General features: G+C 37.5%; 2 protein-coding genes across 10 annotated transcripts in view; one reads left to right on the top strand and one right to left on the bottom strand.

Moving 5' to 3' along the window:
• The window catches only part of LOC135101143 (HEAT repeat-containing protein 6-like), a 51,844-nt gene that overhangs the window by 8,452 nt on the left and 15,545 nt on the right, over positions 1-27,847 (top strand). The window contains exons 1-2 of one of the 4 annotated variants that reach the window (XM_064004688.1): positions 21,558-21,694; positions 27,650-27,831. In XM_064004688.1, coding sequence (XP_063860758.1) covers positions 27,670-27,831 — 162 coding nt within the window. In that variant the 5' untranslated portion in view covers positions 21,558-21,694; positions 27,650-27,669. The other 3 variants (XM_064004687.1, XM_064004686.1, XM_064004698.1) reach the window with 3 other exon arrangements.
• On the bottom strand, positions 152-21,786 carry LOC135101156 (exportin-5-like). 6 transcript variants are annotated; one of them, XM_064004711.1, is made up of 18 exons: positions 21,644-21,786; positions 20,428-20,572; positions 19,953-20,108; positions 19,767-19,838; positions 19,403-19,561; positions 18,351-18,521; positions 17,759-17,902; positions 17,442-17,594; positions 12,905-13,144; positions 11,695-11,796; positions 11,334-11,516; positions 6,811-7,767; positions 6,244-6,526; positions 5,938-6,074; positions 5,589-5,773; positions 4,588-4,828; positions 4,107-4,250; positions 152-2,594 (listed from the first exon to the last, which is right to left on the bottom strand). In XM_064004711.1, exons 2-18 carry the CDS (start codon positions 20,545-20,547, stop codon positions 2,415-2,417), a joined length of 3,627 nt encoding a protein of 1,208 aa, XP_063860781.1. In that variant the 5' UTR covers positions 20,548-20,572; positions 21,644-21,786; the 3' UTR covers positions 152-2,414. The 6 variants fall into 6 exon arrangements, with proteins under 6 accessions (XP_063860781.1, XP_063860795.1, XP_063860773.1 ...); XM_064004725.1 differs by having other exon boundaries at positions 20,428-20,568; positions 21,644-21,780; XM_064004703.1 differs by having other exon boundaries at positions 21,571-21,695.

Raw genomic sequence — 27,847 nt, forward strand, 5'->3', positions numbered from 1 at the left:
AAGGAGCTACCACAAATGACTGATAGGAACAAGCTGAATATTCCACCACTGAGCCAAGTAACTTGCAACATAAGAGACAGCTGGATGGGGCATTGGGAAAAATTAGTATTATGGTAATGTCTTATAAAAGTTAAGGAAAAAAACAGTACTGTTGTTGTATTCAATTATATTTGGCCATGGAAATTTGGCAGTGCTGTCTCTGTTTACACAAATCAGGTGAGTTTATTCACTCCATCCATTGGGTAAATTCACTGTTGTGACAACCAAAAGTATGGCACACCATAAATTTCTGACAACTTGGTACATATTCAGTCCCCAATAAATTTTATTAATCTCAGTTTTCATGAACATTGTTTATTTAAAATCACACCACCTCCATCCCACCTTGGAGAAATCCTCAGTCTACACCTTTCAATTAATAAAATGTACATGAGCACAAGCTCTAAGAAGGGAGACAAAAGGTATGGCCAGACTGTATCAGCAGGAGAGCTCATACAACTCATGCAAGAGAGAGAGAGAGAGAGAGAGAGAGAGAGAGAGAGAGAGAGAGAGAGAGAGAGAGAGAGAGAGAGAGAGAGAGAGAGAGAGAGAGAGAGAGAGAGAGAGAGAGAGAGAGAGAGAGAGAGTGTGTGTGTGTGTGTGTGTGTGTGTGTGTGTGTGTGTGTGTGTGTGTGTGTGTGTGTGTGTGTGTGTGTGTGTGTGTGTGTGTGTGTGTGTGTGTGTGTGTGTGTGTGTGTGTGTGTGTGCGCACGCTTAACCTGCTTCACGAAAAGATTTTATCTGCCATGGTTGGCCAGCTTTTCACTTCTAGGATACATAAGGAGAAAGAAGGGTGTTAAAAGTTAGAGATGGTCTGTGTGTGGCTGAGTGGGCAAACTGAAGATGGGAGGGGCACAGAAAGCTTTGGTGGACCATATGCAGTGAGCAAAGGTTATAATTATGTAAACAGCAAAGAACTTAGTGAGTGGGAGATGGATTACATCATTTTTCATGGTAGATACTTTTTGTACTTATTATCCACATGGCTTTTTATCTGTTAAAAACCCAGATGCATTATTCTTACATTCAGTATGAACTCAGAAAAAAATCTTATTACAGCATAAAAAGTTTTAAAAGAAATCCATATTTAGTGTTATGAAGCAAGTTGTACACTCAAATAATTATCACCCAACTAAATTACCAAGTTTTGAAGCAAATTATGTATGAGCTGACATTTGGAGAGAATATTACTCATAGTGCATTTAGATATGCTTTACAGTGACAGATAAGAATGAATATTGCCCAAAAATTTGAACTGGTGGGACCTATAATACAATATAGAGATGGGAATAGCAATGGGATTCACAATCAACAGAAAGTTTTCCTGTTACAGAATGATATTTTCTTTGATACTTTCAAAGAATTGTTTAACTCTAAAATATGAACATTTATATATCCTGCATGATAAACTTGAATGTTCTTGTGACATATTTGACCAATTAAATGTGTTGGTACCTTGTCATACAAGAAAGACTTAATAAAGGGAGTGATACAAGTGTTTTAAATGAAGTGGAGTAGTTTGTAACACTCATGACTTGAGTCCAATCAAAAATCTTTGGTTTGTAATTAATATTAAAAGGAGACAAGTAATCACTATTTTACTTAAAAAGTTGCATTGCTAAAACTGGAATGAACTAATGTAAATTTTACAAAACAGTGAAGAATTATACCTAATTGACTAAAGATGGCTATAAAGTAAAAAAGGAAATACAGTATAATATAGATTCAACTGTTACATAATTTCCTTTTTTTATATCTTACCAAACACTGGCAGCATTATTTCATTATGGTTGTCATAGATTTGGCAAGTCCAGTCTGCTACACAAGACAGTCATAAAAAATGCAGGAATAAAGGAAAAGTGAGTAAGACAGGAAGGAGATGAAGGAATATCAGTGGAGGAAACATAAGAACATAAGAACATAAGAAATAAGGGAAGCTGCAAGAAGCGACCAGGCTTACACGTGGCAGTCCCTGTATGAAACACTCCTACCTATTTCCATAGGAAATAGGAAATAGGAAAGGAAAAGAGGAGCACACGAAAATTATGTGACTCACTGGATGGATACAGAAACAAAGGATATAGCAGAAGAGAAAAGTAAGGACAGGCAGAAGATATCGGCAGAAAGGTGGGATGTGGGAAAATATAGGATGGGTAGTAAATCATTCAGGACTGCATGAAATGCTTGCTCTTGTAAGGTATCTAAACAATTATATTGGAAAATATACTTTTTTGTAGCCTATGAACTTGTGTAATCATTATGAACATTAAAAATCTTTCCAGGATCTTAATATGAGGCTCAAATTACCACAAACAACTTTTTTTTCCTTGTACAAACTGACAAACTGTTCTATAGTGCATCCAGCAACTCATGAATCATGTGACCTGATGACCATTTGTGTCTGCAACTTCAGGTCCAAACAGGGAACACAAGCCAATGTCCGAGTCAGAATCATCAACACGAGGCTGTTTAGGGCGGGGTGCCTTGAACATTGGTGGCAAGTTGTTCATGTGGACTTCTTTCTTGAAGGCCTGACCAATATTACGGCCCACTATCTGCAATAAAAAAATATCATGTACAGCCATAGGCACAAAGATCTAGATGGGTGGGGTGGGAGCAAGGCTCCCACCTTCTATCTTCTCTAGCCTCTCTGTAAAAATATGCTCAAGCATGCCTGCTCCTCTCCTTTTTCCCTTTTCTAACATCTTACATTTCCACAACCATTTCTCACTCCCCTCCTTTGCTTCCAACATTTGGCAACATTTCCCACTTTAGTTAGGCAGCCATGGTGAACTTCAGTTGTGACTGGTATATTGTTTACATACATACATTCACTTTGCAATTTACACAAAAAGTTAATATTACATAATCTGACTAGTATATTCCCAAAAAGAGTAATGCTAAAACCTTTGATTTTTGTTCCATAAGTGTGTATAAACCACAGTTGATTTTGAATTGATATAGATCAGTATAAATGTAATATGCACATCAAATTAATAAGCTAGTAAAGCATACCTTATTAGTGCACATGCAAGCTAAGTATAAATCAGTTAAAAAAAAATGAAGCAAAATGTATGAATGCCACATCACATTAACTTGAACACATGATGGCTGGTGGTGAGAGGCAGTCCATCACATGGAACATAAAACTAAGAATGGCTCATGTCACTATTGAAAGCCTGTAAACCAAACAGTCCCTACCAGTGGAACAAGACACTCGCATTCTATTTTACCAGTAAGGACTGCTTGGTCAACCATGGTAGTTTGGTTCATCACCAACCAACCTGATGCCTGACCAATAGGTGCTCAGTTTTTTTTTTTTTTTTTCCCCACCATATATATTTCATATCCTTACAAATTTACATAAATCGATGGAGAGCCTTACAAGTTCATTTTACCATGTGAACTTCTAGTTCACATGGAGCACAAGTTGATGAGGTTTTACTGTATAATTACATTATCTGCATAATTCAAAAAGTTTTTCTTAATACAGACTTCTGTTATTCCAGATTCACTTAATTCAAGCACATATCAAAAAAAAAATAATGTAAATAAGTACTCTACTCACTAGATTTTACTCCATTTACACAGATTTATTTTGTCTTGTGATTACATGCATTGAAATGGCATGTAAAAAGAATGTCAAGTGATGAAGTAGCTCAGTAAATTGTCTAAGTTATGATTTGTCTAAAGTCATGATATTGTGCTCAATATTACACGAGTAGTTGCCAACTACTTATCTGGCTGAGTCTGTAAATAGACAGACTTGTGAGTGTGTATTCCAAGACTTTATGGTGAGTGTTTAATTACGTATAATTCCAGTGCATTCTGGCCATATACAGGGAACAAATATTGCCCATCTAGAAGCAGTTGATAATAACTTTTTATATATTTGTAATGCTTCCAAATAGTACTATTCTTAATAATTGCACAGACCAAAGTGAGTACTTTTATGCTTATCAAATAGGTTTTTCTCATCATCTAATAGTTCTACAAAAATGAAAACCTTGGCACTACCATAGTCACCAAGGTTTATGTTTTGGATGAGTAACAAAACAGGTACTTACCTCTGTTATCAATTTTTTGAACACATCTTTCTTGACTTTCTCAAGCTTACTACTTTTGATATTTGGGTTTTGGTTTGATGCTTGTAGCTTTTCTTCAAAACTCTGCACATCCTCTGCTGTTACTCCAGGAAGTCCAATGAGCACCTGGTGAAATGAAACCAAAAAGATTACTCTCTCTCTCTCTCTCTCTCTCTCTCTCTCTCTCTCTCTCTCTCTCTCTCTCTCTCTCTCTCTCTCTCTCTCTCTCTCTCTCTCAAGGATGGTATTTTCAAGCTTACCCTGTTACTAAATTCACAAACAATATAGGCAAAATGTCTTCAGGTCTTGTCTTAAATGCCTGAATTTACACAACTTTTCACTCAAGAGGATGACTGATTAGACAAAGGTTAAAAATTTTCCTGCAAAACATGTGGCAACTCAAAATAATATCCCAAGAAATTATTTTGATTTCGTCATTATAGTAAAAGAAAAAATTACATACCTCTCTGATATTTGGGAAGTTTGGCCTAAACATCTCATAAGTAGCCAGCCCAAGGGAGAGGAGGGCACTTTGGTTGGCATCATGCTGCCCATGGGTGTGAAGGCCACGCAACACAGCCATCATAACCTGCTGCACTGCTTCAGGACTGAGGTGCTGTCCCTCCCCAGCCAGCCATCTCAGCACTTGGCCCACAACACCCACAGCCTTGAGACAGGCCCCACTGTCTTGCCACCACAGCACCCTATATACAAGTACACATCATTACAAACTTGACCATTTCAGAACTTCTTAGTTTTAAACACTACCATATTTCAGCAAAATTCAAATGCACACAACTTTTCATTTATAAGTCATGAAACAAAAGCCAAATTCACAATGGAAGCTGCCTGCATATCTATGTCTAAAGAAGGCACAGCAAAGTTGGAATAATATCAACACTATTTTGACAATGTTTTTTTGATCATCAAGGTTTTGTTCATCACAAGTATGCTCATGACCACACTATAATGAAGAAATAATAAATTAAACTTCTTTGCAAGGATGCAGTAAGAAAATGGCCACAGCTGTAGGCAAGTGATGACTGGCAGCATCAAGATAATGCAACTGCCCATTCTTCATGTCCCACACAATTTTTCTTGCAAAACATTACATCACCCAGGTCTTCAGTTTCTAAAGTTACTTTTGTGATATGGCTCTCTGTTATTTCTGACTTTACCCAAAGGTAAAATCACCAATGAAAGGGAGGAAGTCTTCAGACTGTGAATGAGATTAAGAGGACAATGCAGTGTCTGATGCAAATCCCAAGAAAGGACTTAATGGATTACTTTGAAAGGTGGAAGAGATGCTGGGAGTGTGTGAGACTAAGGGGAGATTATTTTGGAGACTACAGCCCAAATGAATTTTGTAATATGTATTAAATGGCTGGATATTTCTCATACAAACCTCATACATTTATCTTTCACTGTGCTCAACATAAGAGATAGGAGTGAATAGTGACTTACTTGAGTAAGGTAGTAACAATAGCTTGACAAATAGTATCACAGCCCAACACTAGTTGGCCAAGTTCAGACAATGCCTCTGGAGTTACTGGAAGAGCAGAGCACACCTCCATCTCTGTGTCCATACCTTCACCGCTGTCTTGCTGCCATCTGCCTCGAGGGCCACCAATCAACACTACTTTTAGCAGCTGCCAAAGATAATGTAACTTATTACAAAAGACTGATACCATATATACTTGAAAGAACAAAAGATACAAGAAATCTATGGCAAATCACCAAAAGCAGGAAAGGAGAGTGGTAGAATTTTCAAGATATGCTGCACATAAAAGAAGAACTAAGGTGTGGTAATTACATCTATGTATTCCCTTGTCAGCATACGTATCAGCAAGTCCTCCAGCATTTCCTGTGTGTCCGTGTTCTCCTCCTCATAAGAGCCGCTCTCTATCAGGCTGCTCAGATGGCCCCAACGAACGCTCAATCTCTCCAGCACTAGGAATGAAACTTACTGTTAACATCTAGCTAAAAGAATTTATAACTATAAATATATACCTAGCTGAAAACAAGCCTAAATGATGATCATCCAGTCATAAATGTATCAAAATCTCTTAATAAAACCACAGAATAATGAAGTTAAGATTTTAATAGCAAGTAAACTTACTGTAAGGGCACAAATGGTTGAGGATTGGCAGCAGCACAGTCTGATAACACTGTGGGGGACACCACTGGATGAAAGGCTTGAGGAATGTGCGTATAATGGGACGGAGACGATAGTCAGGTATGAGGGCTAAATTTGCTAAGGAGGAATGGATTATATAGTCTGTGAGATGTGGATGCTGATAGAACTGCAGTCCTAATGATGGGCCAGCATTGCCCAAGATATGGTAACAGTTGTCATGCATCATTGCAAGAAAGTGCTGCATTCTTTCAAGAGGCTGTTGCACCTGTATTGAGAGAAAAGCAGAGCATGAACCAAGGTAAAAACCAAAATTATAAAACATAATAAATATCAATCAAAAGTAATACTATGCGACTTGAGAAAAATTGACAAAACAGAAAGATGTATCAATGACAAAGATAAAGGTACCTGGAATGCATCCCACAAATTATGCATTTTAATATAGATTGGTAACAATAAAATCTGAACTATCTTCTCAAAATAAAATCAAAACTGAAAAATCTTATCTATTTATGTCAGGAAGTATAACATAATTTTATATTAGTATACCTTTGGAGAATCAGCACAACGATCAGTATTGCTTGAATTTGCAAGACCCAAAATATTATTCCTTTCAGCATCAGGCAGACTGTGGGCCTTGGCATACCCCACAGACACACTGGCAATTGCTTCTGGGTGCCATAAGCAATTGAAGAGTCTAGCAAGGCAGAAGAGTTGGTGGAGCAAGGGCATAACATGTGGAGTGGCAGGGTTACGGCACACCACTGCTCCACCTTCAGATCTCTCTAGAACAAAGCCTCCTCTCTCAGCTTTGTCATGATCTGAGGGGAACTCTGAGCGCTTTATCACAGCCAAAATCAGGTTAACACAGAAGATAATTTGAGCTCTATTTTGACCATTCACATCATTCTCACTAGGTTCAACTGGTGCTTTGTCCAGCCCTACAAAGGACATGAATTCTAGTGGAGAGCTGAATGCTTGCTTCATCTCAACCCAAATCACAGACACTGGACTTAGAACTTTACTTATGAAAGAACTTTGCTTGTCAAAATTATGAAAATTATTGTTTGTTATTAAAAGCGATTCCTGCAGGGTCACCTTTTCCATCTGTGACAACTCCTGCGGGTTGTGACTCAAACTGTCAACAACGCTGTTGATGAAGTCAAAGGCTTCAATAAGTATATCAGGGTAGTCACGGGCGATTTTTACCATCAAGGAGCACCCATGTCTTCGCACATTTTTAACAGCCCTGCTTCGTGAGTCTTTGGTCTGCCCAGGAAGAGAGAAGGTCAAGGCAGAGAAGATTTTGTTCAGGATCTCAGATAACACACTGGGAACAAGTCTAATGAAGATAAACAAGCCCGAGATGCACGACAGCAGTGTGGACAGGATGAGTGGGTCCGTTGTCTCGTATGCAAGACAGAGTTGCAGCAACTTAAGTCCACTCTCTGCTGATGGCTTCCACCCACTGCTCTGCATCACACGGCTCATCACACTCTCAACCACCTGTGAAAGTATAATTTGTATTGGTCACTAACAATATAATTTTTAATGGAAGATGCTAGTGTTTCCCCATTGAAATGAGTTGAAATGCCATTAATCCATTCCAGCCCCCCAAAAAACAAATTTTTTTGTTACATGTTCTTTAAATACAGTAAACTGTTGATATAATGAATCTTTGCTTACCAAATTTCTGTTATAACGACCTCTTTAAGGCTATCAAACACTTATTTTATGAAACTGTTAGCCAATTATGGCATATTTCAAAATTATCAAATGCTTGCTTTATTTTACAAACATCCTAGGTCTTAAAATGCAGGAGAGTTGGCTGACACAGTCAAATGCATGTTTGAGAGATGAATTGTGGCTGTATGACAGCCAGTGAGGGACCATGACAATGGCCAATGATGTATTGCTCTCTCTCTCTCTCTCTCTCTCTCTCTCTCTCTCTCTCTCTCTCTCTCTCTCTCTCTCTCTCTCTCTCTCTCTCTCTCTCTCTCTCTCTCTCTCAACTTATGAGAGGAAAAGAGAGTGTTGCGTCATCAGCCATCATCAAGGTCACTAGCCAAGACACACACAACCACAACTCTCTCTCTCTCTCTCTCTCTCTCCCCATATGTGTTCATTATATCAAGGATTTATTGTAAATGTATTTATAAATATCAAATGTATAAAACAAATGAATAAATGAGACAAAAAATGCTGGGCAAATGCTGTGGTGCTCACTGTGCTCGCTGTGTAGCTAAAGCTTGCCTGTACCTTGGATTCTGACTCGCAACTCAAAGCAAAAAATTGTTTATGCAACACCTCATATCTTAAAAAGTCATAAATTGATACACTTGTAAGTCAAGGTACCACTATATATATATATATATATATATATATATATATATATATATATATATATATATATATATATATATATATATATATATATATATATATATATATATATATATATATATATATATATATATATATATATATATATATATAAAATACACTTTACTTACACTGGTTTAGGTTAAAAAACTTGAGTCAAAGATTAATTGCTTTACCTTGCCAATATTATATATGCTCAGAACATTTACATAAACCTACAACTGGACAATATCCGGTACAGAGTACCTCATATAATTTATTAAATATTGAAATAAAAAAAATAAAAACACAATGATAGTATAGTATCAAACAGGTCTCTTGCTTTATATTGAATTATCCAATATGCACTTCCATGTCTGATCTTCCATCCACTTTAACTGCTTTATTGTTGCCAAGTTAATCTGAATACCTTCAGCATTGTTTTAACATATTGTGGACTTTGATAATGCAAATGAACAAATAAAAATGTAACAATAAATTATGTCCAAAGTCATTTACATGTATGAGAATAAGAGAGTGCAAATTCACAAACATTTGATGGGGACACACCACCATCAACTATTTTCAAGTGACAGTTGCAACAATTTGGACAACTACCCTTTTGTATCAATTTCAGATAGTCTAGATACACTCATATCAGCTCTTCAATATAAAGTGCAAAATTTTGGATAAAATATTCACAATTTAAAAACCAAGACATCCCCACAGAGACTTATATATTATTATATGATAAATGATGTGGAGCTGAAGAAATGCACTTGGGTAATTTGAATGAATTTTATAGGGATGACAGGTACACTTAATGAAGGAAATATCACTACAAACAGACAGCAACATGGCAAGCCCTCAGTAGAGACTGCCAGTTCTCAAAAATATCTTAGGTACAGGAAACCCATTGAAAATAAATGAATAAATAAATAAAATAAAAATATGAATGTCCTTACAGGTCTTAGCCAAATTAGTCTGTGTGAGATTTTTACTGTAAATGAGAAAAATTTCCACTTCTAGGGTACCTGAGTCTGCAGCAACTATAGTAGCATTTTTATTGTAACTCTTTTAATATTCTTTAATTCATTTTGATTTACTTTATTTATTTTCTTCTTTTTTATATGATATTTCTGTATTATATTCTGAATTAGCATGCACATTTTAATATAGGTATTTGGTGGCTTTGAAAAGTTTAAGATCTAATCTCATGCTAAATCTACTACCAACTTAGTGCCTTCTTATAATCATATGCAGAAGACAGCAGCATTATTGCTAATAGATAAGGAGAGGTGGAAGTTCCTCTGCAGTGACTACCCACTTAGGAGACACTTCCAGAGGGAGCAAGACATCAGAGAAAAGATAGAAAGTTATTACTATTGCTCTATATATCACAAGAACTTTTCTTTGAATAGGTAATGAGTTCATAAAAGACTTATCTTGCAAAACATATAAATTTGTTGCATTTCATGTACAATGGAAACTCGGTTCTCGAACTTAATTTGTTCCTGAAAGCTGTTCAAAATCTGAAATGTTTGGAAACAGGAACCATTTTCCCCATAGGAATCAATGTAAAATGGATTCATCCATTCCTGGACACCCATCCACCCTGTCTTAGTGGCTTATGACAGACACTCCCACTGCCAAGATGGCTGCTCCACAACATCTCCAGCCCAGAAATTATTTATCCACAAAGAACATATTGAATGAACTTAGTGACACGGAACTCCTCAGAAGATACTGTTTTAGACTGTGCAAGTATTCTTTTCATCATCAATCTAGTGAGAGAAGCCTTACAAAATGACACAGAGAAGAGCAACCCACTTACCTCCAAAATGAAGGCATCATAACATTTAGACATTTTGCTCCTGGGAAAAGTTACTGGGGAAATGCATCAAGAGAACCACAGGTGGCTTGGGATTACTCCCAAGCAAGCTGAAAACTGTTTACATCAAGGTCCTTCAATGGGATCACATTTATTTTATTTCAAAGAATGTATTACTGTCTTATCCACTGTGTCTCTCCTCCAAATACATAAAAATGGAAGAAATACTTATAGAAACTATAAACTAGTAATAAATGGTAGCTTTTGCTTTGTCTTTCAGTATTTGAAATCAAGTAACGCTGTTCAAGAGCCAAATTATGGTACAGCGACTGAAGCAATTAAGAGTTCAAAATTTTGTTTGAAAACAAATTTGTTTGAAAAAGGAGGCGTTCAGTAATGAGGTTCCACTGTATTTCAAATACTCTCTTGATTTCTCCCTCTTCCCTTATACCTTTCTATCCCTCCTCTCTTCTCCCTTCTCTTTACCTTCCTCTTCTTTGCTCCCTACCTCCTATGGTAACTACACTACACCTACTAGTGTACAGCTCCTGTGGGAGTGAGTGAAGTTTGAGACAAGGGACCAAAGATGACGGGGATATGTTATTTGACTTTTGTTGGGGAGTTTATCATGTCACACTTTTTCCTCCCCTTTTTTTCACTTTCTCTTGAATCCATCTGTCAAAATCTTAATTTCACAGACATTGAAATATTTCAGATATTTATATATTTATCATTATTCATAACATCCCCTTTACATAGGCATCACAGAAAAAAAAATTTCCTGACTTACTTCTTTGTTCAATATAATTTTTCCTGATTAATACATGGAGGTACATAGCATACTACATGCAAGTATTAATAGCAGTTAGCAATAAAATACCTGAGAGAGAGCATCCCACTCAAGGTATGATGGAGAGAAGAGGTTACATAGCTGCTTGTCTGATGTGCTTGTACTGGCGGTCTTTTTGACATGAGAGGTGAGCCACTCTTCAACATGGGTGTACATAATGTCTGGAGCCAGCAGAGAGGCAGCTTTAATTGTCTCCAGGGTCTCAGAGCGCACCTGATGAAACACAAAATATTGGCAATAATAATCTTCTTAAAAAGGTATTCTTTGTAGATAATGTGACGTGTGAAATCCTACTGAAGAAAATATGACTATGACTATATTGGCAGAAATTTTCAACAGAAATTATACCTTTGTCATTACAACAGTAATACTGAAGACAATTAATTCAAACCTTGTAAAAGAAATGTGAATATTCTTCATCACTGTCAAAGTCCAGCAAAGAATACTGGCAGCTCTCAGAGTCATTCTTAGAGGGATACCCATGCTTCATCACCTGCAACAGATAGTCATGACGCTTAAATAAATGCTGTTTTTAAGCAGTTAGTTTTTAGAAGCAAAAGAAAAGATTAAAAATAAACCTTAGATAGAAATTTTGCTACAATATCTTGATTAAAAATACATCAAATGTAATTTTTTATATGTAATTAGATGAAGGTGACATCTCTCAAGTATTCATTAAATATAAGTAACTATAAAATTATACTATTATATAAAACAGAGTTGTAAATTGCTCCAGATTAAATAGCACAGTTTATCAAATGTGAAAGTTATATGTTAAAACTAATATTATTCAGAAGTGCATACAGATGGAGCCGTAGGTAAATTAATAATTCTGTGAGACAATCCACAATGTTAGGTTACCAACATGATAAGCCTTAATAATCAGTAATCAAAAGCCTTGGAAGTTCCTTCCCCTGTACCTAAATTCAAACAATTCTAAACTCCTACCTATTATCATTTCAAATCCATCAGCTGCTAATTTAGAGTTAAGTAGTGAACTTTTAATGCATTTATATAAATAATACAATAAGAATAGCTATCTTTAGGGGTGGGGGGAGGAGCTGTGGCAGTGCAGTAATGATAACATGAAACCATTAACTGTTATTTCAGGTGCACTGTCTGGAAACTGAAAACGCTGAAATTCAGTACTATTCGTTTGTCAAGTTGTCACGTACAGTACTCAATATTATGTTATCAATAAGTACAGTTACCTATTTGCTGATCTCCAAAAGTAAATCACGTAATAATTTAGGCTCTACTGTACACCAAATCAGCTTTTCTCCCATTGGCTAAATGTATCAAAGGGTGTGAATTTGAATAATGCAAGTTAATTTTCCTGACCATTCTCACACCATTTGTGATTCTACTGTATACATAAAAATACATTATGCTAGAGCATGGTAGCATGGTGATGGCTGGAATCTACTACTATACATGTACGAGACTGTAGGACAGCAAAATAAAACAAAATAACTAGTACTTGCAAAAAAATAACAAAATCCAATTCTGTCATGTTCAATAAGTTTAACAGTATCATAAACCAGGATAATTTTCCTCTAAGGAAGTACATACAACTTTTCCTATTACCTATGTTACTTCACCTTTTGGGAAACTATGGTGATCCAGACAGGAAGTATTGCTCGTAGAGTCTTGCTGAGAGGAACCTGGTCGTGGCGAAAAAGCTGCCCCCAAAGGCTGTTTGTGTAGTTATAGATATGGAGACTAGGATGGCGGGTGAAGGCTAGCATGGCATCCAGGTACACTCTGAAGTTTGGTGGTTCACCAACATCACCTTCTTTAACCCAGAGAGTACAAAGTTGAGAGCCAAGACCTGTGAGAACCTGAATACAAAGCAAAGTCATGTTGGTAGTAATAATACGATTTTGAAAATCCATCATCTAAAGTAAAAAAAACAACTGGATTAAAATATATCATGTATATATGTTTTGTAACCTTTTGTGAGGATGTCAGCCTAGTACTTAGACATAATTTTTCACCATCTGGCATATACTCAGAAGAGCAAGAGAGTTGGAGATAGCTGGAAAGAAAACAGTGGGGAGAACAAGGAAGGCCTGGAGACAGTGTAAAATAGAATACAAGAAAAAAATAACATTTGTGGATCATTTGTGGCAGCAAAAAAAAAGTGACATGTCATCTAACTCCAGAAGGGAAGAGAAGAATCTTAAACAAATTCATGATGATGTGACACCAAGCCATATGAACACCCAAGAGAAACAAAAGGATACATGATTCTGAAGAGAATTCATAGACATGTATAGTTTTTAATAATTAGTGATTCATTGATGCTGTATCAAGGAAAAGATTAATATTCAATATTCAAATTATGTATTTAATACTTGAATAATTATCCATCTTTTCTACAGTACCCTCCCAAGTTACACACTACCTGAGTTTCATGATCCTTGAGTTTCACACTTAGTCCTAAATTCTTACCATGCTGAGTTTCATGCATTATCGCCCTAAGTTTCGTGCTGCTTTGACAAGTATCAATCACATTTACCTACTGTTGGTGTCAAATGTATACATACAGTAAACCATGCCTAAGTTGGAGCTCTCTCTCTCTCTCTCTCTCTCTCTCTCTCTCTCTCTCTCTCTCTCTCTCTCTCTCTCTCTCTGTGCATGTGCATGTGTGTGTGTGTGTGTGTGTGTGTGTGTGTGTGTGTGTGTGTGTGTGTGTGTGTGTGTGTGTGAAAGTAAGAACAACCCTAAGGACTGCTAAGCAGAATGAGACTGATTGAGAAAGAGTGAGAAAGGATGAAGCAAGTCCCTTATCTCTGACAGATAAGGGGGAGGAGGGGTGATAGTGAGGTAGGTTTGAGACAAGAGAGAGAGAGAGAGAGAGAGAGAGAGAGAGAGAGAGAGAGAGAGAGAGAGAGAGAGAGAGAGAGAGAGAGAGAGAGAGAGAGAGAGAGAGAGAGAGAGAGAGAGAGAGAGAGAGAGAGAGAGAGAGAGAGAGAGAGAGAGAGAAACAACACACACACACACACACACACACACACACACACACACACACACACACACACACACACACACACATGCCATGAAACAATATTTTACAAAGGCAGATTGGAGCACCTTTGACATGACCAATACCATCGATCAAAAATGGGACCTGTTCCTTAAAACTTATAATGACAGTGTCAGACAATACATGCCAAAAGTGACCCAAAAGTGACTGGTTTGACAAGAGGTGTATGGAGGCAAAAAGTAAGAGACCAGATGTGGAATAAATGGAGAAGGAAAAGAAGGCCAGATATGAGTACATTCAACTATGCAGAAGGTTAAAAAGAAACTATGAGAAAGATATAGTGGTGAAGTGTAAGGACCAGTCAAAATTATTTTACCGATTCGTAAAAAGTAAACTAAAAAACGAAGAAGGGATAAGCAAGCTGAAAGTGAATGAACTGGAATACACGAAGGCTGTAGAAATGGCAGAGGTCATGAATGACTTTTCAGAAAGTTTTCACCAGGGAAGATGACTTCAGCAATCAAGAGGAAATGAGCATGAATAGTAATACCTTAGATGAGATCCAAATATCTATCAAAGAAGTGGAGAAATTACTGACTGGGTTAGATGAAAGGATGGCACATGGACCGGATGGAGTGTCAAACTGGGTGTTGAAAGAGCGCAGCAATGAGCTAAATGCTAAAATACACAGTATCATAAACTGTTCACTGAGGGAAGGTAGAGTCCCTGAAGACTGGAAGAGAGCAAATATTGTTCCAATATACAAAGGAGGCAAGAGAGAGGATCCGATGAATTATAGACCTGTATCATTGACAAGTGTGGTGGCTAAGATCTGTGAAAGGGCAGTTAAAGACAAATGAATAAAACATCTGGAGACCAAAGACATGACAAGTGACAAACAGTTTGGTTTTCAAAAAGGACGGTCATGTGCAACTAACTTTGTGTGCTTCTATTCAAGAGTCATTGATATAATACAAGAAAGAGATAGATAGGCAGACTGCATTCATTTAGATCTGAATAAAGCCTTCAACAAAGTTCCACACAAGAGGCTAGTGTGGAAACTTAGAGAAGTAGGCAGTGTGGGGAGGAAAATTAATTGGCATGGATGGAGGACTTCCTAAAAGATAGAGATGAGGACAGTTATAAGAGAAGAGACATCTACATTCAAAAGTGTTTACAGTGGAGTTCCCCAAGAATCAGTCCTAGCTCCAATTATGTTAGTTGTATACATAAATGATATGGTTGAAGAGATAGGAAGTTATACACGTCTGTTTGCTGATGATCCAAAGATCATGAAGGAAGTGAAGAATAAGGAGGAATGTGACCTGCTCCAAGAGGACCTGAATAAGATATATGAAAGGAGTAAAAAATGGAAAATCGAGTTTAATTCAAGAAAACAATGTATTGGAGTTTGGAAAACTTATAAGCTGGGAGAAGCAAAAATCCAGAAAAGAAAGATCTTGTGGTAATAGTCACCAAGAAAGCACATTAATAAAATTGTGGAGAAAACTTACAATCTTATTAAGTACATAAGAGTGGCATTTTCATACATTGACAGGGATATGATGAAGATTATTGTAACTATGATATGTCCAAAGTTAGGATACGCAGTAGTGGTTTGGTCACCGAGTCTGAAGAAGGACATTAAAAAGCTGGAGAGGATACAATGAACTGCAACCAAAATAGTCCTAAGTTTGACAGACCTCCCTTATGAGGGGAGATTGTTAAGATTGGACCTAATGTTCCTGGAGCAGAGGAGAACAAGAGGGGATTTGATTGCAATATTTTGATTGATGGAAGGATTGAAGAAAGTTGATAGAGAGAACCTGACAGTGTGGAACGAACAAACCATGAGGGGGCACAGGAAGAAATTGAAGAAAGGCATATGCAAGAGGGATATCAAGAAGCACATTTTACCATAAAGAACTGTTGAAGTTTGGAATCCACAGGACAGAAAAGTGGTTGAAGCAACAACAATATGTAATTTCAAGATGAAATTGATTAAATTTTGGAATAATAGGGAAAGGACAACAAGAACACAGCTCCCTTCCTGCATGTCACAACTAGGTAAATACAAACACACACATTTTTAGATGCAATGGTGCTGCACTACCACAGCACTGCTTTTATGATGGATGTGAGGACAAAATACACACACACACACACACACAGTTCTGGGCTATGCTGCCAGAATGAATAAGCATTTTTAGTGTTTTCAATAACCCAAGTTTCATGCCATGCCTTCGGAAGAAAGCAAGTGCGAAACTCAAGAGGGTACTGCAGTGTGCATCTTGACATTTTTTTCTGAAGTACTGGCAGCACTGACTACACCAGTGTCCCTGATACTCGCCTCCTTCAATGGCACACCATGCACCTCACTGTAGTTTCTTCTGTTTTTGTAACTGTGTTAAAACCAAAGGTCATTGGAGTCTGTGGTTATTTTCTCCTACACCTTCATTTGGATAACTTAGGATAAGACAAAATAAGATGTTCTACAGTAGAATACTATTTTAGATATGTATTTGACGTATATCCATGTGTCCAACTTTCCCCACACATCTCAGAGAACAATATGAGATACCAGGTGTCTATCCAAGTACATGAGTGTCCAAGTTCTCCCATATATCTTGGTTGACAATCTGAGATATCAAACTCTTGTTTGAGGGCATGAAAGTGTCCAAATTATCCAATATCCAAAATATTCCACTCCAACTTCGGAAGGATTCAGTGTACGTATATACCAAAATTCAGAAATGCCTCAAAACATGAGAATTTTTGCAGCACAAATCTTGATACAATGGAGATTATATAAGTTAATTAAGTAATGCATCTAACAATTTTTTATATGTTTGGCAATTCCACCAGAGACTAGACTCTGTCTGAGTACAAATATAAACAATGAGCATTTAATGGAATGTGATGGATTTTACAAGATGCCAGATGGAGAGGGAGGAAAAAATCTAATAATGGTTGAGAATTCAGTTCTCTGAGAATGACCAGAATTCATCCAACACATCATCTCACCTACTTTGCTCGTTTTCACAGTACATTACAGAATTTAAATCTAAAGAAATTCTGTAAAGAAAAAGGACTGTAAACCTCAATCTACCTAACCACCTTAATGCATAAAGAATATAAAAATTCAGTACCTGGGTTAAAGTCTTAAGAAACCTGTAATTATGTTCACTGAGTGGACCCATCACAGCCTGATCAGCAGCGTTAAACACAGCTGACATTGGAGCCTCTGCAAAAAGCAGCAGCAAGGGACGTCTTTCATCAGCTTTACCTTTCCGACTCACAATCTGTGTATGAATGAACAGATATTCTTGTGATTCGAGGACTAAACTTATGTTGATGTAAAATAAGAAAATTGCTATGCAAGAAGCCACATGTTACACATCTACATAACTGAAATGCTGCACATCACAAGACATGTACAATAAAACTTAACAAAAATGATACATACTTGTAGGAGACACTCAGCAGCCTCCTTTTTGACACTATCTTCACTTAATAGGAAGCACAAGGACTGAAGAAGCTTGCCATCCTCAGCAAATATGTACTGTACAGACACCCACTCCACATAAACTGTGAGAGTCATTAGTACAACCTGAAAATAAATTTACAGATAATGTGCATTCTCACTTGTGTATCACTGAATGCAACACTCTTAAGGCCTTTTACAAGTACTACTGACACCTTCAAAACTAATAACTCATCCTTCCTCTTCCCCCCATCAAAAAGGCATCTTCTACTGACTGAACTTTGTCCTCCAGAGGGTTTTAATCAAATAAAATTAAAACTATTGTTTCTATATGATTTGTATTTCAAAATCATTCAAAAGTAAAAGCATCTCACAAATACACATACCATAATTCATTCCTCCTCTCTTACAAAACATACAATACACTTTTATCACTAATACCATCCATTTTGTTCATGTTCCACAAACCTCAAATAATTACTTTTCATCATCTGGATCCTATATCTCTGACTCATGTTCCATATTTAGGTCTAACTTCTAAATGCTAGGGACAATTTGGAAATCTAAGCCATACCTGCATAACTCGACAGTGACAGAGAGCAGTCACAGAGTCTTGTTGGCCAACATGGGCTTTGTACTGTGTATAATTCTCCTCTAAAAGAGACAGGAAGAAGCCAAACACACTCTCCATGTTGGCTGTCATGGCCTGGTAGAGATCCCGTCGCCGCTGATTTGATTCCAAGTTCTGTTAAAGAATAAGAACAGTGAGTGTCATTCATCAGTATATCACAATCATACCACAGATCTCAGCTTAATTTTGTCAGATTTTGGAAGGATGTGTAAGAGAAAATAACTGAAATTCTTTCTCATTACTATCATTATCTTTGATGCCTTGCTTTTCTGTGGTAAGAATCCTTACATAGAATGGCCTTGAGAAAAATTATTCCCAACATTTATCTAAATGGAATGGCCATTCTATAGGATAGCAGCAAACCACTTTGGAACAAAACAGATGAGTAACATGCTGGGATGGCTGTGACCACAACTAGTCTAGGTAACAAGGATATATGCCATATTCATATCAATAACAGCCAATACCCAAGAGCTACTGAAGCTGACATATTTTACTGTCCCAAAACTATAGCCAGCAATTTCCACACTAGTTATCACCTTACATCACAGCTAACAAAATCCAGGGCCCCATTCAGTAAGGGTAAAAAATTTCATCATCTACAATTGGTCTGAGAGCTGACTATGCAATTCAGAAATTTATGTTGTGGGTACATAATGTGGGCACACATCATTCTAGAAAACACCATACAAGACACCTTTACCATCCAGATAGCTGTGAAAATTCTCCATAACTGGACTTCACAGCTAAGCTAAGTTCGGTGTCATTTCCCACTCTTCTATAGAAACAGCTGCTCCTAGAACTAAATCAACCTCACATCAAGGCCCTCAAATCTTCATCTCCTTTCACACTACTGCCCATGCATCCTTATCACATGTAGTCACTCTTCCCAACTCTAAAGACATTCATTCCTCTTGCATCCATCATTCTCCACACTATCTATCCCTCTCATCCATGATCTTCAAATGATCATGATAATGAACAAAAATTCTTACCTGCAATGTTGCCACATCTTCAGCAATGCGCAGAAAAACAAACAATACCAACTCTGTTTGTGTGGGCCCTCTCTTGGATAGTTGGTGAAGTTCCTCAAGAAGGCCTGGCCAGTGTTGGGGCCATTCTCGTTTCATCATCTCTACCACCAAACGAGATACCTGCAACATTGAAGTAACATTAAAACGGTACATTATGCTAACTACACTGTGTGTCCAAGAAATGTGACTGTCACTTTGACTCTAGAGTTATGTTACCTAAGAAAATATGCTGACAAAGATGAGACTGGGACAAAGATAAGTTACACAAGTAATCTGAGGGTGGGTTGTTATAAACTTATATTCTACTATGACATGTGCTCCATACCTTGTCTTTTACATACAAGTGCTCTGAGAGAAGATCAAGCGTTCCTTCAGCAACCAGCTGCATTGAATTCTCCTGGAAGGGAAACCATTTCATAAATTCAAGAAATTTAAAATTTAAATTTAAATTTAACAAGTATAACACTAACTAATGTTACATGGGTCTCAAAATGAGAAAAAAAATTCTTACCTTAATATAGATTTTCTGTTGGACGGATAAGTCATTCCACTTATACCTGATCGCATGTTCAAGCAGCTGCAGTCCCAGGTGTCGCACCACAGGCTCTCGGTCACGATGAGCCAGGTAAAACCCACAGCCCACTGCCAGCTCACTTTCTTCTTTTACCTGTTAACAGTTATTCAAGACAATGTTGAAACTTAACAATTAACCAATAATTGTATATTACTGTAATGTTCACACATGTTTTGTGTAAAGCACATTCAGTAATCAATTTGCTTCATATTATATTCCTCACATCATATTCCTTTATACAAAAGCACTGTTTTATACAGATAACATGATATGTTGTAACACAGCATAATGTGGTATTGTTATGGTAAAAGTTCCTTACAGTACATAGAAAATACTAGAGAACTAATGTGATATGATGCATCAGTCAACATGAAAAGGAAAATATTAATTATTTTTCCCCTTTATAATTCACCTTTTCCAGAAGGTTATAGGAGGCAAGCCTGACAGCATGAGACACTGATGGATCAAGGGTGGTGTTGACAGCCTGGGCCAGCTGACTTGCCACTTCTACTACTTGTGGGGATGCCTCCATGTTTCCTCACATTACCCCAAACTACCTTAAAAAAAATAACAAATAAATTGATTAATTAATTAAAGTAAAAAAGTCAACTCAAATCATATACATCTTCCTATATTACCATATGCAATTTGTATTACCCGCATATAGCAGTATTTTTTCTAGGTTGTGGTATCAGACACCTCAGTTCAGACTGCTGCCTGGCTTTTGAGGGCCTCACTACTTATTTTCTTATTTATTTATTTGTTATTTATTTATTTGTTATTTATTTATTTAGTTAGTTATTTGTTTTATTTTATTTAGTTATTTTATTTTATTTATTTTTTATTTTTTTGCATGAGGATTAATTTATTCCCCAATACCTAGGATTATAGTTGTTATTCTTCCAAGGTTAATTAAGACAGCATTGGGTCTGAAGTTCAATCTTTACAATTTTAGCAAGTGCAAGCCTCCTCCTCATACCTGATCCGAAGTGGTGTCCCAGCCAAAAAATATTTAAACATTTGTTAGATTTAGGATGTCCTAACACCCTCCAGTGTTAAAAGATTTCTCGGGGAATTCCTAGATTTTTTTTTTTATTTATTTATTTTTTTTTTTTACATTATAGATATTGATCTGAACGACACTGAGGGGGATATGCACGAGTTATGCTTACTTTACTGCGCTACAGACCCGCTCTCCCGTCATGTCTCCAAACGTGTGCACTACAGGTAGCGTCGCACTTTTCCAAATTTGCCATAAAATATTGTAGCGATTGGTGTGAAAGCAGTTAACCAGAAATCCAAATTGAAATCCTTTGACTCAGACGCTGACCCAGCACAAAGGCAAACCTGACGTGGCTAAGAAGTTGCCAGCGCCGCTACTTAACGCACAGGCACTGCACGTTTATCCAACACTCACTAGTCAACATGGGCTGGCCGGGTTGGTATGTGCGACGGCTACCAATGTTAGACTAGAGACGAATGTTTGGTGTGCCGTGCCTAGCCACACTCCGCCTCTCGCCTTGCACTCCTCCTGGCTCACTTCAACAATACTCACAGCACACGAAGAGTCATGCATCCAAAGCTTAGTGACAGGAAGGCAACACGAAAGGTTTAATTCCAGACAATACCTCAACACTAGCGGCAGCGGCGGCGGGCACTGGGCAGACTCTCTTTACCAGGTGGGTTATTGCTGTACGTCACCCTATTTAATCATTTTTGACGAAGGAGGAGCTTTATAAATAATAAGTACCAACAGGAATAACATATGAGTGTATCAAATGACTGCTATAGCTATGTATGTAAGATGAAATTTGTAAAATTCTTATTTGCATTAATGAATATAATTTATGATCACTTTGTTTCTTCATTCTTAATAATACTTTATTTTTTCTTTATTGCATTTTATGTAATTACCGGCAGAAATTGTGATAAATTAAAATAGGAAATTAACACAATTGGGTAAGTATACACGACAGCAAACAGTAATTCTCGTACTTCACAGAGTCGGCAGTGAGCGTCAACAAAACAATGTAGGCGGCGGGACAGCTGATTCATACACACACCAAAACATTTAATACCTTTTTCTCTTTTCCTTCCTAATGCATGGAATTCTTAATATTCCCTTCACGGGTCATGTCATTTCAACAAACTTATGCTTGGGAAAAATCATGTTGTCTGTTCAATGAGGATCAAGATCAACGGTTCATCATTATCAGCAGCAGCTTGTATGATTTTACTACAGGACAAACATTTATTTAATGACAAAAGGAAATTAAACAAGATGTCACGCCACGATGACTTAAGATCCTTTTTAAGTGGAGAGGGAGAGAAGAAGGAATTATGGCATGAAGGAATACAATGCTGAAACTGCCTCCTTCTAGGACCAATCAAGTGATCGTGGTGTAGGGATGAAAACCAAGATCGCCTCATGTCAACATTGTTGGTGAGAAAGATTTGTTGCTTATCAGAATTCGTTTGAAATGCCGGTGATGTACCACCTTAAAGACTTTCACAGGATAGAGAGCAAAGCAAGGACAAGAGTGCTAAGAATGCATATTCTTTGTAAAAGTCAATAAAGGGGACATATATGAAAAGTAAGGAAATAGAGAGGAAGAAACCATATCCCGCTGACATGAATGTATACACTGCCGGGGAGTCACGTGGAGAATATGGCGATGTAGTGTGTTGAAATTTATTTATAAATTCATGTAAAAGGTGAAAAAAAGTGATTGAGAGAGTGTGACAGGAAGCCTGGGAAGCTATGGTGCATAAACAAGCAAAGAAAGTATAGAAAATTGTAAAATAATATTTCAAACTTTTTTTTCCCAAATCGGTTTTATTGCTGTTTCAACCAATATACCTTACGTAACTGTAGCTTTTCGCAGGGTCTACATCTCACTGTTTAGAGTATTTCTAGTTCTATTTTACCATGTCGGAAATTAATAATAGGTTTGCCTTATGGGGCATCCAGGGGGAGTATTGACTGAAACTACAAAATTTATCCCAAAATCTGTGGGTAGGAGGGGATTTTTAGAATAGAGAAGGCAAATGCATACTACATGGTCTATTCTCTTCCATTCTTTCATATACACCATTAGATACACCTAAAACATAAACATAAGGTGGGGAGAAATGCTTCCATCCTTAAGGGCAGTGCCTCCCGAGTTAGGTAAGGTAATGGTAGGTTAGATTAGTGTCTGTAATGCGGGGTCCATGGGGACAAAGCCCCCAATTAGGTTGAGTTAGTCAACATAGACTTTCATATAAAACCTAACCAGGGGGGGCTTTGTCCCCCTGGATCCCTCCTTAAAGACACTTATCTAATCTAGCATTACCAAATCTAACATCATCTAACCTAACCTAACTATGGGGGGTGGGACACCTCCCTTAAGGATGGGAGCACTTCTCCCCCATCTTATATTTACATTTTAGGTGCATCTTAAGGTATATGTGAAAGAATGGAAGAGAATAAGGCTGGGAAAGGACTTTAGACAGTTGTCCCTAACATTACCCAAACTGACCTAACATAACTTGGAGGCCTTTCCCCCCCTGGAGCCCCCACTTGAGGACACTAATCTAACCTAGCATTACCTAACCATGGGGGCTTTTGCCCCCACTGGAACCCCCCTTAAAGACTGGGGCACTTCTCCTCTACCTTATATTTATATTTTAGGTGTATATAAAGGTATGTGTGAAAGAATGAAAGAGAGTAGACCTGTATAAAAGCCAGGAAAGGACTCTAGACAATTACTAAATGGATGTAAATGTCAGCAGTGTAAAAAAGCAAGGCTGCAGAAGATCATGATCTTTATTTGAGTTGATAACATATTATATAATCCTAAAAATAAGATAGAGAACAAAACATGTATAGATATTTTAGTGTCTCGAGTACATAACGAATAACACCAGATACCTGAGGGTCAGTGTCTTGGGCACATAATGAACAACACCAGGTATCTGATTCTGTAGGGTCAGTGACTTGGGCACATAATGAACAGTGCCATATATCTGGGTCACTGGGGTTAGTGTCCCTTCATTTGCAGTTAATATAATCAGTTCCAGCCTTTTCCTTAATTGGTAGTTTTTTTATTCAAAGATTTAAGTTCTTCATCAAATCTACATATATTCAAATTTTTTATGCTTTTAACATACATTTTTGTTATATATATCTTATGTGTTTTATAATTTTAGAGTTTTATGCATTGTTACTTTTGTTCCCAATGAATTTTATTGTCTTAGAATTTTAGTTTTTTGCCACATTTATTTTTAATATCCCTGTTTTAGAACTTTCTTCCTAATATAACCAACAGCAATGGTGTGGTTCTGGTTAATGATTAAAAAATATAAATAAGAAAATGAAGAAATTGAAACACTTAGTGTACTGTGAAAGGAAGAATGTTTTAAAAACTGTAGCAGCCTCATGAAGAGGACAACATACAAATATTTGAGAATGTTTTATTTGAGAGCAAAGAAATAATATATTAAGGCATAAGAGTATTTGGCTGTTAAAAACTAAGAGAAAGAAAACTTCAGTATGGTGACTTATATGTAAGAGGGCCACTGGCCAAGAGCAACAAAAATTTGAATGATAAAAAGGCCCAATTAAATGCAAGTTCCCAGAGTATTGCCAAATAGAATTATCAAATAGCAGAGGATAAATGCAGCGAAACCTCCCTCTTGAAAGAGTTCAAGTCATAAGAAGGAGGAAATACAGAAGCAGGCAGGGAGTTCCAGAGCTTATCAGAGAAAGGGATGAATGATTGAGAATACTGGTTAACTGTTGTATTAGAGATGGACAGAATAGAGATGAGAGAAAGTAGAAAGCTTTATGCAGCAAGGCCACCAGAGGAGGGTAGGCATGTAGTTAACAAGATCAGAAGAGCAGTTAGCATGAAAATAGCAATAGAAGATAGCAATAGATGTAACATTGCAGCAACGAGAGAGAGAGGCTGAAGACAGTCAGTTAGAGGAGAGGAGCTGATAAGATGAAATGGTTTTGATTCCATCCCGTCTAAAAGAACACAAAGAGTGGAACCCCAATACATGTGAAGTGTACTCCATACATGGACAGGTAAAACTCCTGTACAGAGTGAGCAGCTGGGATGGGGGATGAGAAAAAACTGGCAGAAACAACTCAGATAGCTTAACTTCATATAGACTGCTTTAACTGGAGAGGAGATGTGAAGTTACCAGTTTAGGTTATTATTGAAGGACAGACCAAGGATGTTCAGTGTAGAAGAGGGGGGCAGTTGAGTATCATTGAAGAAGAAGGGATAGTTATCTGGAAGATTGCATCAGGTTGATAGATAGAGTATTGAGTTTTTGAGGCATTGAACAATACCAAGTTTGTTCTACCCCTATCAGAAATTTTAGAGAGACCAGAAGTCAGGCATTCTGTGGCTTCCCTGTATGAGCTTTTTACTTCCTGAAGGGTTAGACATATATGAAAAGACATGGAAAAGTGCAGGGTGGTATCATCAGTGTAGGATTGGATAGGACAAGAAGTTTGGTTTAGAAGATCATTGATAAATGATTAGAAGAGTGGATAACAGGACAGAACCCTGAGGAACACCACTGGTAATAGATTTAAGAGAAGAACAGTGACCATCTACCACAGCGGCAATAGAATGGTCAGAAAGGAAACTTGAGATGAAGTTACAGAAAGAAGGATAAAAGCCATATGAGGGTAGTTTGGAAATCAAAGCTTTGTGGCAGGCTCCATCAAAAGCTTTTGATTTGTTTAAGGCAACAGCAAAAGTTTCACCATGATCTCTAAAAGAGGATGACCAAGACTCAGTAAGAAAAGCCAGAAGATCATCAGTAGAGTGGCCTTGACAGAACCGATACTGGCAATCAGACAGAACGTTGTAAAGTGATAGATATTTAAGAATCTTCCTAATGAAGATAGAGTCAAAAACTTTAGATAGGCAGGAAATTAAAGCAATAGGATGGTAATTTGAGGGATTAGAACAATCACCATTTTTAGGAACAAGCTGAATGTAGACAAACTTCCAGCAGGAAGGAAGGGTAGATGTTGATAGACAGAGTTGAAAAGAGTTTAACTAGGCAAGATGCAAGCACAGAGGCACAGCTTCGGAGAACAGTAGGAGAGACCCCATCAAGTTCATAAGCCTTCCAAGGGTTTAGGCCAGTGAGGGTATGGAAAACGTCACAGCAAAGGATTTTAATGGGTAGCATGAAGTAGTTATAGGGTGGAAGAGAGGGAGAAACAAGAGAGGAAAGCCAAAGCTGGTGTTGAACATTGAAGTCTTCAAGAATGGAGATCTTCGCAAAAGGGAAGAGGGTCAGAATGTGCTCCATTTTGGAGGTTAATTAGTCAAAGAATTTCTTATCAGGTGAGTTAAGTGAGAGGTATACAGCACAGATAAATTTAATTGAGAGTGACTCTGCAGTCATAACCAGAAGGTGTAAAGCTTGTAAGATTCAAGAGCATGGGCACAAGAGCAAGTTAAAGTCATTGCACACATAGATGCAACATCCAGCTTTGGATTGAAAATGAGGATAAAGAAAGTAGAAGGGAACAGAAAAGGAGCTACTGTCAACTGCCTCAGACACCTGTGTTTTGGTGAGGAAAAGAAGATAAGGTTTAGTAGAGGAGAGTTGGTGTTCTATAGATTGAAAATTAGATCTAAGGCCACAAATGTCATAGAAGTTAATGAAGAAAGAGTTGAGGGAGGTGTCAATACCAGAGTCAGTACCAGAAGAGCAGTCCAACCTGGGGATATTTGTGGTCCCCTCCCCTCCGAGGCTAGTGTAGGAGTTGCCATAATGATATTGAATTTTGAATGAAGGATGTGTATGTAATTAGGTGCTTGTAGTTTTGTGTGTGTGAAAGAAGAGAGCTGTGTTTAGAGGGCAGGCTATGGCTGCCCCCTTGTGTTGTATGACACAAAGGAAACATTCATTGAGGTCACAGCTGTGTTTAATGAAAAGTTCACAGCACCCCCCTTATCCAGTGCTTTAGATCTCATTGGCAGTAATTATCATTTCAGCAGGTATCTACTACCTCCTCCTGGAATAGGAAGAGAGTGGGTGACTGGACAGAACTGTTAGGAATATTACTGTTAATAGAAGAACAGTGGCCATTTACTGCAGCAGCAATAGGAAATTAAAGCAATAGGATGATAGTTTGAGGGATTAGAGCAGTCACCCTTTTTAGGAACAGGCAGAATATAGGCAAACCTCCAGCAAGAAGGAAAGGTTGATTTTGATAGACAGAGTTAGAAGAGTGATCATGCAAGGTGCAAGCACAGAGGCACAGTTTTGGAGAATGATAGGAGGGACCCCATCAACTCCATAAGCCTTCCAATGGTTAAGGCCAGCGAGGGCATGAAAAAAAAAGCGAAAGTTGGAAGGTAATTTATGGATCACAAACAAATTAATTCAAAAAGTCGGACCGCCATTATGTAAAAGTAGAAGTGAAAAGACAGACAAAAAACAAGGAGTAGTGAAAAACACATTAGGGTAAATAGCAAAGATGGTTTTCTTAAACTACATTGGATTTAATCACATTTTCACCACCACATGACACACATGTTGCAGTGCTGTAAGATCAATGATGTTATAACCTTAAGTACAATTCATCCCAAAATTTCATCTTACTATTGACTTAGGACAGCCTTCAGACATCAGGATGTCGGAGGCATGGCAAGAGAGATGGGGCAAACTGGTGTCAAAGCTACTCAGAGTCCAAGTGGCCCCAGCAGCAGGTAGCGAGGAGGAGGCCACCTTGACCACCACTCTAACTGGGCTAAACCAGTGCTGCTCCAGACCAAGGCTGCTACAGGACCACCAGGTACTTACTGTATTTA

The sequence above is a fragment of the Scylla paramamosain genome, chromosome 1 (genome assembly GCF_035594125.1).
Source record: "Scylla paramamosain isolate STU-SP2022 chromosome 1, ASM3559412v1, whole genome shotgun sequence".
Lineage (NCBI taxonomy): Eukaryota > Metazoa > Arthropoda > Malacostraca > Decapoda > Portunidae > Scylla > Scylla paramamosain.

Excerpts from the sequence above, each read along its gene's own strand:
- LOC135101156 (XM_064004711.1), bottom strand. The coding sequence starts at position 20,547 with ATGGAGGCATCCCCACAAGTAGTAGAAGTGGCAAGTCAGCTGGCCCAG. Across the intron at positions 11,797-12,904 it reads TCACCATAGTTTCCCAAAAG|GTGATGAAGCATGGGTATCC; the intron begins GTGAAGTAACAT and ends TATCTGTTGCAG. Across the intron at positions 4,829-5,588 it reads ATTGTTACTACCTTACTCAA|GGTGCTGTGGTGGCAAGACA; the intron begins GTAAGTCACTAT and ends ACTTGTATATAG.